This window comes from Cottoperca gobio, chromosome 14 (assembly GCF_900634415.1).
Source record: "Cottoperca gobio chromosome 14, fCotGob3.1, whole genome shotgun sequence".
Lineage (NCBI taxonomy): Eukaryota > Metazoa > Chordata > Actinopteri > Perciformes > Bovichtidae > Cottoperca > Cottoperca gobio.
In genome coordinates, this window is record NC_041368.1 from 18,455,053 (window position 1) to 18,467,637 (window position 12,585).

The window sequence follows — 12,585 nt, forward strand, 5'->3', positions numbered from 1 at the left end:
ATAATACACCCAACCTCTATGTGGAGGGGGGTTGGTAACATTAAAAAATGTCCATCCCTATAATGAGTGTGTTAAACATGCCATGGAAAACTCTGGCCCACTTATAGAGACATGCCCTACTTTAAGAGTAATGACATAAAGAGACTGTGAGTCTCAGAATACAGATGCAGAATACAAGATCTCTACAGGCCGAAGCTACCAGGTCTTCCCAAAAACTCCCCTTTGGTGTAATATCAGCTGAGGAGACGAGACAAAGGCCTCGTCTCCCACTGCCATGCAACACACCCCTGACTGCAGCCAGGGCTGCAACAATGAAAACTGGAAGGCAGGCATTTCTCACACACACACACACACACACACACACACACAGAAGAAGCAGAGGTTTCTCTGCAGTTGTAACACACACCAGCACCCGGCTTGGCTGGCAGTGTAACTCCATCCTGCTCTGTATTCAACCTCCCTCGATGCTCTGACTCGGTCTGTATCGTTCTTCTTCCCATGATGCAGGAATACAAGCGCCCCATCACAAGGCCAGCTTATCCCAGCTCATCAAAAATGGGCGTGTGTTTCACCCCACCTCTCTTTTTCCTCCTCTCACTCTCCTCTGCACCAGCCTGCAACGTGAACAGTAGCCTGTGTCTGTAGTCTACATGGCACACATTTAATTCTTAACATATAAATAAGCCACTTTGTGGAAATAATTATCTGGCGCACAAGAATTGGAAATTATTTTAAACTACTCATTATTGTTCGATTGTTTGCCAACTAATAGCCACAGGACAATATAATTAGGCTATAGTGTCATTAGGATGAAGTATGTCACTATAAACAGTGTGCATCAAAATGGCGAGAGAAGCTCATTGAAAATGAGACGAGCATCACTGTTCAACAGCCTCCCATACAAGTGATCAGTTAGGCCCCAAATAATCTCCTTCAGAGAGAAAGGGCTCAACACAGGCTGGGCAAAATGGATGAAACGTGATTTTAAATCGCTTCATCTGCATAGTAAAAACATAAAATAACATATTTTTTGTTTTTTTTGTTGCAAAAATCGAAAGGTGATGTAGGGGGAATAAATTATATATATATATATAATGCACATTAATGCAATATTATAATAATATGCCACCAAACTACATTTAGAAATCATCCTTTAATGCGATCATGTCACCAGACACTCACATGTATGCAATGCAGGCAGCAGAAGTGTGTGTGCAGAAACATTGCTGAGGTTTTTATGGGCGAGCCGGCCCGCCACACGCATTGAGCCTCTCAACAAAGAAGATGCAGGACACCTTTAAGAAAACGCCTCATCTTCCTGCCTTTGGCTGTCACTAACGCAGCCAGTCATGCCGTTTAAACAGTGCGTATTTTTCTTCCTGCGGTCAAGTCTGACAATAGAAAGTCAAATTACAAGCCAACATTTGTTGCTGGTGGCCGCATTTCTGTTTGTGATACATCGCTGTGAGACGGCCGCGCGACACACTAACGTGGTGATTTGCAACAGCGGCGAGCATCAAAGTTCGCACAGCCAGTGAAGCAGAAATAACTCTTTTTACTCACTGTGATCTTTGGGATGTTCTTTTTTCCTTGGTAAGACATTTTTTAGTCCGATTCCACCTTCAAAAATCAAGCTTGGTAACACGGTATTCCCTCTCTACGGATGCTGCAGTGGCCCTCGCCTGGATGAGAGCTTCAGGGAATGGTCGCCACTCTGTCAGTGCGATGTAAAGTGCCTCGCAGCGTGCTATAGGAGCGTCTGTGGTGTGGTTCAGTCACCCGGCCCCTCCCTCAATAGGCTCAATTTGGAAAGAAACAGTGTCACAATCTTTCCACCGGAGGGCGCAGTGGAGCAGCTGCTGAACAGCCTGCATCCAGTTGTCTGCATTACTGAGCTGTCACACATTTTTCTTGCACATATAGCTGACATTACTCATTATTGAGAGATTAGAGAATTTAAATTTTTTAATCTGAACTAGCAGCAGTCTGTGGTCTATTCTTTATCGGTGCATCGCTGCCAAAGTTAATTGATCAGAATCAATAATGATTGATTTGTTAGAAGAGAATGTGTACCAAAGTATCAAAAGCAGGACTCTGTAATCCCCGCAGGATAGAAACCCCCAACATTATACTCGTTATTGAGGTAATGAAATGATTTGGCTACTTTAAAATCCTATTGCATCATTGCAATAATGCTCACCACTTAGGCACGGACTAGCTTTTAAAAATAAATAGGGATAGTATATGACAAAATGTATGTTTTAAGGGGAATTTTGATATTGTAAAAGTTTAAAATCTAAACATGATGTCTTATGCCATGAACACAAGCACATCAGTTTAGAAAATGACATAAATTCGGGATCACATTTTTCGTTTGAATAGATGTATCATATAAACATATAAGATTCAAATAAGTTTTAAATATGCAATGTAAATCTTTAACAATAATTACCTAAATAGTTTTGTTTTTCTGAACACAGAGGAGGGGCAAAATGGTGTAGCAGCTGTCACAGAGCCTGCCCACCTCATTACACACCCCACATGTCTACTCACCATGACACACACACACACACACACACACACACACACACACACACACACACCCTCTCTCTGCATGTCCCATCCAGCCATGTGTCTCTATTGTTTGGACCTAAAGTGGCTCCCCCTTCACTCCACCGGTCATTTCCTCCACCACTCCCCACCTCAGCACTAATGCACCCATAATGAGGTTCAGAGACATGCACGTGACTGAGGGTGTGCCTGTGCGTGTGTGTGTGTGTGTGTGTGTGTGTGTGTGTGTCTCTGTCTGTCTATCTGTGTACTACTAGAATCAACTAAAAACATATTCTTATTCAGTACATATTTTCCATTCTTTTAAAGAAGGTTATAAACAAGAAGTGTATTGAACAGTCATTTTAAAAGGTTTTATGAATTTATTCTTACAGAACCACATCTTTTTTTTAGTAGATGTGATTTTAGTATATTTATGAGTAATATCAGATGCTGACTAGGCTCATACAAATGTTTATTGTAAAAGTTTAAATTATTTGTTCCGTACATTTTGCAGGAAAAACCTTTCACTGTATCAGCACAACAAACATTTATCAACACTAAATTCCTCTTTTTTCAGAATTATAAACCTAAATATTTGAACATTTCCTATATATTCATAATGTAGGTGTAAAGCCTCAGAGGGGATCAAAAAGGGAGACATTTCTGAATTTGTCTGTTTGTAGGTTTCATTATATCAAATATCTATTTGTGTTGATGCTTTAAGTGTGTGCATACATGTGTGTTTGCTACACATAAATATTCAATATAAATGAATAACCGCTGATTGTTTTCCTTCTGCCTTTGGCTACGAGAGGATGCAGCGCCTGCTTGCTGACATGTCCTTTCATGGCGGTGAGGCAGTAAGAGATTACCTCAGCATTCCCAGACCTTGGAGAACGCGTCAACAACACACTTTAAGTTTGCAGGCCTGCTACCTCTGCAGCCCACATTAACCAGCTGACACTAACAGACAGATCAAGGATGCAGAAAAGACTCTGTCAGGTCATCAAAGATGCACCAGCAGACTAAGCACCTTGGTGGCCCCACATGGAAAAGAGAACTAATAAACATTCCCTGAACCTCAACCTGTACACATTATCATGGTCATGTTTACTAACTTGTGATCACTTCTTACCAAAGGATAGCAAAGAATTCAGGAAGGAAAAATAATCTAAAGTGCAGTTTACACTAACTGCCATTTCTTTGGTGAAGGTTTTTGAATTTCATGCTTTGGCGAATTTGTTTATGACTTTCTCTGCTCTGGGTGAAAATGGCATCATACGGTACACACCACATAAGAAGTGCATCTGGGTAATGTTGCAAATGTGCGGAGGAGGCAGATAAAAAAAAAAAAGATACAGAAGCTGAAATATCCTCAGTCTCTAATACTACATTTCCCATAATGCAACTCAACAGCATCTCTTTGTTGTACCACAGTAAACGCCCAGCTTTTTCAAACTTCACACCCCCCGTCTGTAACAGTCTTTCTGTTATACATTTGAAGTTTCCAAGGGCAAGCTGAGATCTCCTGCAGAGCTTTATCAGGTCTGAGATAATAACCCTGATGACATCACTATAACATCATCGGAATACATAACCCTTTTGGTGAATCACGATTATAAGAAGTTTATTAGATTTTTTAAACTTAATGCAGCTTTAATAACTACCCCAAAGGATGTGGCTTACGTACATATACTGCATGTGTTGCATACATGTGTCAATGTGTATGTGGGCCTGTATGTTGACTGTATGTGTGTGTCAGTGTCTAAAGTATAAAAGGGCTCCTCCCAGTCTGACCGGCACCCTGCAGGATAACAAAGAGGGGGGAGGGGGATCCCCTGGACATCTGGCTAACCACTCCTCATCCTTCACTCCATTACAGCAGCTGATTGTACTAATTAGCTTACCAGACAGAAAACCAATAAAAAAAGAATCTAATTATGATCCTTATTGCTTACTACTACTACTATAAAAACAAAACAAGCTTATTGAATATCTAAAAACATGTTTTACCAAAGCAACAAACTATAACAAATACATTATTGTAAATTCATTTAAATCAACTTAAAACTTGAAAAACAGACGATTGTCAGACAACAGTCAGCGTTTCATTAGTTTGCATGGAAAGGTTCCTGTTAAGGCAGACTAGCATCCACACTGTCAGAAGAGTAAGCACGTCCACTCTGTTGTCAGTCTGATGTCCTCAAACTGTTTCCAAACAAAGCAAAAATAATGCACTCAGCATAACTCTGATTCTGCTGAATCATCCGGTCCCTGCACAATATTGCAGTTCAGTATCAGGCCACATGGAGGGGGGGGGGGGGGTTGGCTGTCTGCCACACTGGAGACGTTCACTGTACATGCAGTACATGCTTAGAGGAAAAAACTAATTTTATACCATGATGACTGTGGCAGTAAAAGCTGTTAAAGCTACATTTAGAATGAAGCAGAGAGGAAGTAAATACATTATTTAGGATGATGTGAGGATTCAAATATGTTAGTGTGCACTGGGCCAGTCCCAAACTGTCTGCTGTCAGGCTGTGAATCAATAACAGCACAGGAATCACTGAGGTGTAAATGATAAGGACAAACCCTTCAAACAGCAAACTGAAGAAAAAAAACTTGTATCAACATTCTCAAATAAACAGAGATTTGTGCCTCACACATGGGTCTCATCTCTGTCGCTCTTATGTTTTCTGCTGAGTCTCCAATGAATGTTGGGAGACAACAGAGGGCACTAAGTGAGCGGCAGACAGGCTTGTTTTACTTATGTGGTTAGACTTGCATCAAGTAGTATTTAAGTTGTAGAAACAATAAGTGGAGCTTGCATCATCGCTGGAAGTTGTAACGATTGTGATAAATTATGAGTTTTATTAATTAAAGTGTCTCTTTTTCTCAATTTTTTGGACACAATAGATTCTGCAGCCTTTTAATAGATTTGTGATGTATGAAATATTGTACTGCATCAAATCATTCCTAAATCTTTAACTCTTTACTGAATGAATGAATCTAATAGCTCCATCCATGCGTTAGATGCGTACAGTATGTGTGTGTGTCAATGTGTAATCATCCTCACTTTGTCTAACGCCGTCTTTCCTCTCTGAGCCAAAATGCGAAGTGTGTGTGTGTGTGTGAGTGAGTGTGTCAGAGCCAGAGACATGAGTCATCATCTTTGGTGCCCAGTAAGTGATCTCAGTCTGACATTAGCAGAACCAACTTTCCTGCTCAAAACAAGTGTCAGTGTCTGTAGTAAATATTTAGTGTGTTTGCATGAAAGCCCATACAAATAGTATCACTTTATTGTTCTTCTTTACACCCTTTTTGCCAAAAGCTTTCGGAATCAGATACCAATATGAAGCTCTGACATCAGGAAGTGTGCAAAACCAATGGTTTGAAGCTATCGTTTCTTCCAGCCTCCATCAAGCTGCCGAACTCTAATGATAAATCTTGCAATACAGCAAAGTGCAATAAATACACAAGCACTTTAAGATGTTTTCATATTGTTTTTTTATGATGTTTATTATGTTAAGCAACATACTGTAGCATGGTGGCCAAGACACATTTCCCCTCAGCTAAATAAAGTTGATCTATCTATGCAAATGTAACTTGTCAAACAGGTGGCATGATCAGAAGTTTTTAACTTTATGGGTTAAATTAGTTTTTGCAACTTTTCACTCAAAATTAAGGAAATCAAACATATTTTATGAATTGGAAGGCTTGTTTAATTAAAGATAAAATACTTTAATTTTGGGTGCAGCATCTGTTATTACATACATACATACAACCCTAACCCTGCAGTTTAATTGTTGTAACCTGTATCTAGTGTGCCAATCCGCTATAATGTTATCTACATGCCATGGGTCAGGTTGGATTAGATTTATTTTCAGCAGCCAGATGCACCGGGTGTTTTTTTCTTTCACAAACATGTCACTAAGCTGCACACACTATAGAAAGTGTTGCTCTTTTTTAATGCACACATAATGCAGGTTTTAAAGAAAGACAAACGCTCATATTTTCCAGTTGCATGTGGTATGTATCAGTCTTACCTTCTCTCTGCATGCATATTGCAACAAAATACTGACCTAGGAGTCAAGGTACTGAGAGAAATCATAGTCTGAACTACATCCTGGTTATGTCACTGGCATAAGCTTAAGCTTTGTTGCTTTAACAAAATTACAGTTGTCACACACAAAGGTCAACAGGTTGCTAAATGTGTGGGCCACACTTGTTGCATTTCCCCGCCCCAGTATAATATTTCGCCTCATGGTTACCAGCTCTATGTTTGCACTTAAACTGAATGTCTGCAGTGGATTAGTAGCGATGACAGAAATGTCATGTGTCCAGATTTGAGGCTTTCCAGTACGCCAGGACTTGGTTGCTTGATTACTTTTTTTTTCTTTATATTGTCTGAATTGGCAGAATTTTCCTGCCGTATTATTCAAGGGTTTAAGAATTATACTAGCCAAACAAATCCTGATGAAAGTTGGCAGTGGATGGTCAGCCTGTCTCATTTCCCAGCCATTTTGGCAGAAGCTATGTATTTTCCTTATACCTTAACATATCATTTTGTTAGCTGAGAAATTAAAGTGCTCCACTCCATCTCCACTCATGGCCTTTTTTACTATATGTTTCACACTCTTTGGGTTTTTATGACATCCATTATACGTTGATTACTTTGTCAAGGTGCTGCATCTATTCTACAACTCTGTTAAATTATCTTCAGGTTTGTATTCTTCAGTGAGTAATCTCATGTGTCAAATAGTGATGTGGCTCTGTGACACATACGATCAACCATTTAGGGTCTCATCCATAATTGAGTTCACAAGTGCATTGAGCATATATCCAGCTTCAGGTCAAACGTTTATATGCTTTAAAATAGGTGGACGATGGAGAGATTATATTTAGGTGTGGCTCACAGCTCGACATCATCAGGTTCAATGTGTGAGTCAGTTCATAACGTTGTGCAGTGTACCTCTCTATCTTTCATTACCTTTCATATTATTGTCTAATAATACTAATGGAATATTTTTGAAGCATCATTCAAACATCACTCTTTAAAAAAAAAAGAAACAGAAAAAGGTTGGTACCAGAAGAGGAAAAGGTCAATGTAACAGTTACAACAGTGACGCACTGTAGAAACCACTGATGTCATTTACACATGCTGCATCAGTCTGCTGCCACTCACGCAAAAGTTTCTTACCTTTTCATCTCCCAGGTTCTGTAACACTTCTTTACCGCAGCCGGTTCTGATCTCAACCCGAGGTGAGCCTTTCCCTCCTCGCCTGTTTGCTTCGGGACTTTCCACACCAGGGGAGAGCTTGCTGTCACTCGCCGGGCTGTGCGCCTCCTGGCCGGTCTCTCGCTTGGCGGTCCTCGGGGTGCGCGAGCCCCTCTGGCCAACGCTCAGGGCATCAAAGTCTATGGTTTTACTCTCAAATGCGCCCTCGACGCTGCAAAACAAGCCGCCGTATTTCTGCCGGGGCACCTGGTCGGCCGTGCCGGGTCGGGCGAGATAAACCGGCAGGTCTTCATCTGTCTTGTCCCAGTTTCCCCTGCGCTCTGCCATGGTGGAGCCCTGCACAAGTGACCGAGAAAGACGGGTAAACTGGTGCTGAAGTGTCCTGTGTGTGTGTGTGTGTGTGTGTGTGTGTGTGTGTGTGAAAGAGAGAGAGAGAGAGAGAGAGAGAGAGAGCGAGAGAGAGAGAGAGAGAGAGAGAGAGAGGGAGAGAGTGAGAGAGGAAGCCTGAGCAGACAGGCAGGCAGGAGTTGAGTCAAAGCCAAAGGTGGCACTAAGGTGATGCATAGGTAGCATAACAATAAGTGTTTTGTAGTTTGAATTAGTCAGTGAAAACACAAACACATCTGCAGTAGAAGGCCAGTAGACGGACATAATGTACTTAGAGAAACACTTAGATATTATGTACCTTTAATGCGAATACAGTGACAAATAGACTACCCACCTCTCCCTTTTGATGAAAGATAAAAGAGTCAAAAACTTGCACTCGCCCTTAAAGTCTCTAATGTTCAGCTGTGCCAATAGCCTGCAACCTAATATCGTAATCAACTGATTGGATGCAGGTGTGCAGGTGACACAGGTTTCCAAGGTGACAGAGCTGTACTCACTGTTGCTGTCCTTTCAGCACCACTTAAGAAGTTTGATATGTAACTATACCTGCGCTCTCCGGTCAAACCTATTGGCTGAACAGGAAACAAGTCAAAGCAGGCTAAAGATGATGTTCCTCCAAGAGCTTGTCTGGGCTTTCAGCGACGACATGCACCCCCTGGGCTGAAGCTCACGCCAGCACAAATGAGACAGGATGGTGTCAGCAGCGCGGGAGGCAAGCAGCTTTCAGGCAGCAGGTCTCAAACTGAGAAAGTGCTGAGTCGAGAGGGCAACAGGAGTCAACAGCGTCACTCAGTTAACTGGAATACAATTATGTAACGGCAATATATGAGCATGTTTTACAAGTTTGAGTGGGGTCAAAATAGCAATAAAACATTCTAAAATAGAAAAATACTACATTATAAAGTATGAATCACATTACAACTGTAGTTCATTACCTTTTGTACTGGTAAAATCCCACTTATATAATATATTTTTTATATAATTGTTGATATGGATTATAAATTGAAAGACTTATGGCGGTTCAGTCTGGTACAGTACGAGGATGGCTTTGGTTTCACTGTGAGTTCGAGGCCTGGTAGAAATGTTCACCAGCTGGATTAATAATAACAAGGCAACTTCCTTTCAGATTCCAGTGAAGTGTTTTGTGTCCGTGGGTGTGCACAGAAATGTTGAAGACTGTCAACGTCGGTCAGACTGGAGGCTATAGTGAAATCAAACAGTCCACATCCTCGGGTCTCATCTAACAGGTTGTCAGCAACTGAAATGAGGCCTTGGTTATTTTATCAGGCATGGGGCCACTTCATGGGGCACGGAAGTCAAGCCAGCGTCCAGTATTCTTCTATTATGCTCCTGCAGAAGAAACAAACTCACGCTCCAACACTTTGTACATGTGTAAGACATGCAACGTCTAACTGCAGTAAGGGAATCAATGTTAGAAATTAATGTAGCGTCGGAAAACTTTTCCCTTTTAGTTCAAATGTTGGTTGATCTGAAGATGGATTTGTTTTTACGAGCTTAACTATGCATGTGATGTTTTGTTTTCATAGACATTCAAAGAGAGCCCCTGAGTTCAAATGCATGGGACATGAAGAAGAATGATGAAGCACTCTGACTAAGATGGCTTAGTGGAGTTTTTTTTTTTTAGGGGACTGAAAGCCGAGTAAAATATGATAAGTAACTCTACTTCCACACATGCTGAATACCACTGTTGCAGTTCCTGTGGCTCTGTTGGCATCCAGCGCTACAACTTGTCAGGCCAGCAGAAATTTCCCATCACATGAAAGTGATTAAAAGCATCAAGGTTTGTGGAAATGCCAAGAACCCACTAAAATGCCCTGCCTCTGTAATTCTATGGTGACTTACTGAGTCTACTGTGTTTTATGGCGTGTCTGTCCTGTCCTCTCCTCCAGTGTGTTACTCGTGTTAAGACAATAAATAATGCTGAGAGAAGGGGGACAAGAGAAAAACAAAAATGACAGCATTATTTTAAATTGTCACCCATGCACCCACTTTGTGTTTTGGCTGACTACACATTCATACGCTGACACCAAGCAGTTCAGATGACTTAAAAAGAATGAAATAGTATGTGAGAGAACAAGGACAGTGCTGAAAGGCTAGTGCACATGTTTGTCTTAAACTGCACTCTGTTTTACTGTGGTGGACAGAGCAGACTGACTGGGAGGCAGTGGAGCCATCAGCTCACACTGTCTGGCTTTCAATGTCAGTGATGTCATGATAGCTGCGAACCATAAAAACAAAAACATCCAGTCGGTTGTTTATTTCCTTTTTTTTTTAGTGGTTCACTGACAAACTAAACCCCTCTGATCATAAAAAGAGAAAAGTCATTCAGAGTACATAATGGCTTTTTTGGTATTTACCAGTTAATAATGATCAAAGATTTGGCATTGATCCTTTTGAATGACATCCTGTGTGTCAAGACTGTTTGGCACTCGCTAACAGGATATTGCTCCGACTTAATGAGGCTTTTAAAGCAATGGCTGCAGTAATGCTGGAAAAAAAGCAGGCGACTGTATTAAAAATGGATGTAAGGTAGGCCGGATAGAAAAATGAATGTCCCCTATAAGACATAACAGCTCTCGCGTCGCCGCTGGCTTAAGTGCATGTTCATCCAGGCTTGATGTGAATGACAGCCGATAGGACAGAGTTTGTCGAATTCACAATCATTGTTCTTCATGGATTTGGCACAAAAGGCCTTACGGCGAGTGAGACCTTTGAAGAAGTGGGTAAGTGGGCCACTGTTCCACAGGCAAGTCAACAGGAATTAATTCAAACGGGAAATGATAAAGGTCTCACAAGTTCCAAGTGGGTTCTGCATTGGCGCACCTTTATTCAAGAAATTAAACGAGTGATGAATTAGAAAACTCAACATAATTACTTTTGTTAGATGGTCTTGATTATATCAATTTATGCAGCATGTGTTGAAAAGATCCCACAAAAATACGGTTAGTCTCACAGCACACCTGTACCATCAACCAGTCTGCCGATTGAATGATAGAAAACACCAACTATATATTTAGTGGTTCTGGTTGGCTTTGAACTTCTTTCTGGCCCACTGTATAACACTAATGTTTTATTGTATATTTTTAGTAACTGAGGAAACACAGACTGTAACCTCTGTTATTCACCACAGCAAGGAGCAGTAGTAGAGCAGCAGCACACTGTCACCAGCAGCAGTGAAGCTTTGGCAACATGCACAGGAGGATCAGGAGAGAGCGAAGACAAAGGCTTACTTTCAATGTACCTGATGTATCCAAATAAGAACGTAATGGCAAACTGAGGTCAAAGCTGCAGGAAAAAAAGATGAAAAGCAACCAGTTTCACATGTTGAATAGGGATGTGAGCCATATGTCTGTGTTGCTAAGCAGTTGAGCAAAGCAGACTGGGCAGCTGCATCCGCCTCAGATGGTTTGGCTGCTGACCAGCTGCTGCTGAAATGAGGTTAAAGAGCCTCCAAGGATGTTCTGTCAGATATTTCAATATTGTATCCCTTACAGCGAGGCAGGCTTTCTAACACACGGTGACACGGGGGTTTTCACAAAGTCCAGAATGATTTATAATTCAAATAGGAGTTTTAAACTGTCCACCCTTTCCTGAGTTGTTTCAGGAGTTTTGGCCGATGGTATGTGTTGAAAAGGCGTCTACAGTAGATGTTCCGCAGAGGAAGCTGTTTCTATTTGCACACAACATATATGTCTTGTAGGACATGTTTAGTATTATCAGCAGATGAGAAAAAGGCACAATTCTATATATATGGCAAGAACTTGCTCTTTTCATGGGATGTTCTTTCATTTTCGACTTTATTTTCCTTTGTAAATGGTTTTCAAAGGCTGTTATTCAGTCAGTGCACTGCACACTATAACCTCTGAGAGTGACCTCTGTGTGGGTGCTGAGAGGAGGACAGATAGAAGCTCTTTTATGACAGACATCCTTTGGCAGGGCTGGTCTACAACATAAAACCTGACCCCTGTTCCCTTCTGGCTTGGAAAAGACAGTGAAGACCAAAGTGAAAAGACAGACTGTTATCCTGGACTGACCCGGGACTCTGTGTCCTGTATTACCAAAAAAACCTTCACTGCTTTAGTGTAGGAAGGTTTTTATGACTCTCATAAAATACCACAAGTCTTAAAACCTTTTCATAACACTGCGCACTTGTATGTTTGGACGGTTTTTATGAATGAATTTATGAAAAGCGTTTAAAATATTACAGAAAATAAATCTAATTTGCATTGAAGAATACTTTTGACCTGTATCAGGACGTACTGCTTTTGCTATTTCTGTCCATGTAGAGAAACATGCAGCACACATCAGATGGAAGAATAACCAATACCAGCCACAGCTCAAAGCTTATTTCCTTCTTCCTGCATGAAGCATAATCTCATTAGCAG

The 12,585-nt window shown here is 41.1% G+C and overlaps 1 protein-coding gene across 4 annotated transcripts in view; it reads right to left on the reverse strand.

Moving 5' to 3' along the window:
* dpysl3 (dihydropyrimidinase like 3) overlaps positions 1 to 8,147 on the reverse strand; it is a 37,681-nt gene extending 29,534 nt beyond the window's left edge. The window contains exon 1 of one of the 4 annotated variants that reach the window (XM_029447819.1): positions 7,754 to 8,147. In XM_029447819.1, coding sequence (XP_029303679.1) covers positions 7,754 to 8,119 — 366 coding nt within the window. In that variant the 5' untranslated portion in view covers positions 8,120 to 8,147. Of the gene's footprint in view, positions 1 to 1,563; positions 1,754 to 7,753 lie in introns of those variants that run through there. The other 3 variants (XM_029447820.1, XM_029447822.1, XM_029447821.1) reach the window with 3 other exon arrangements.
* Between the last annotated feature and the right edge of the window lie 4,438 nt (positions 8,148 to 12,585).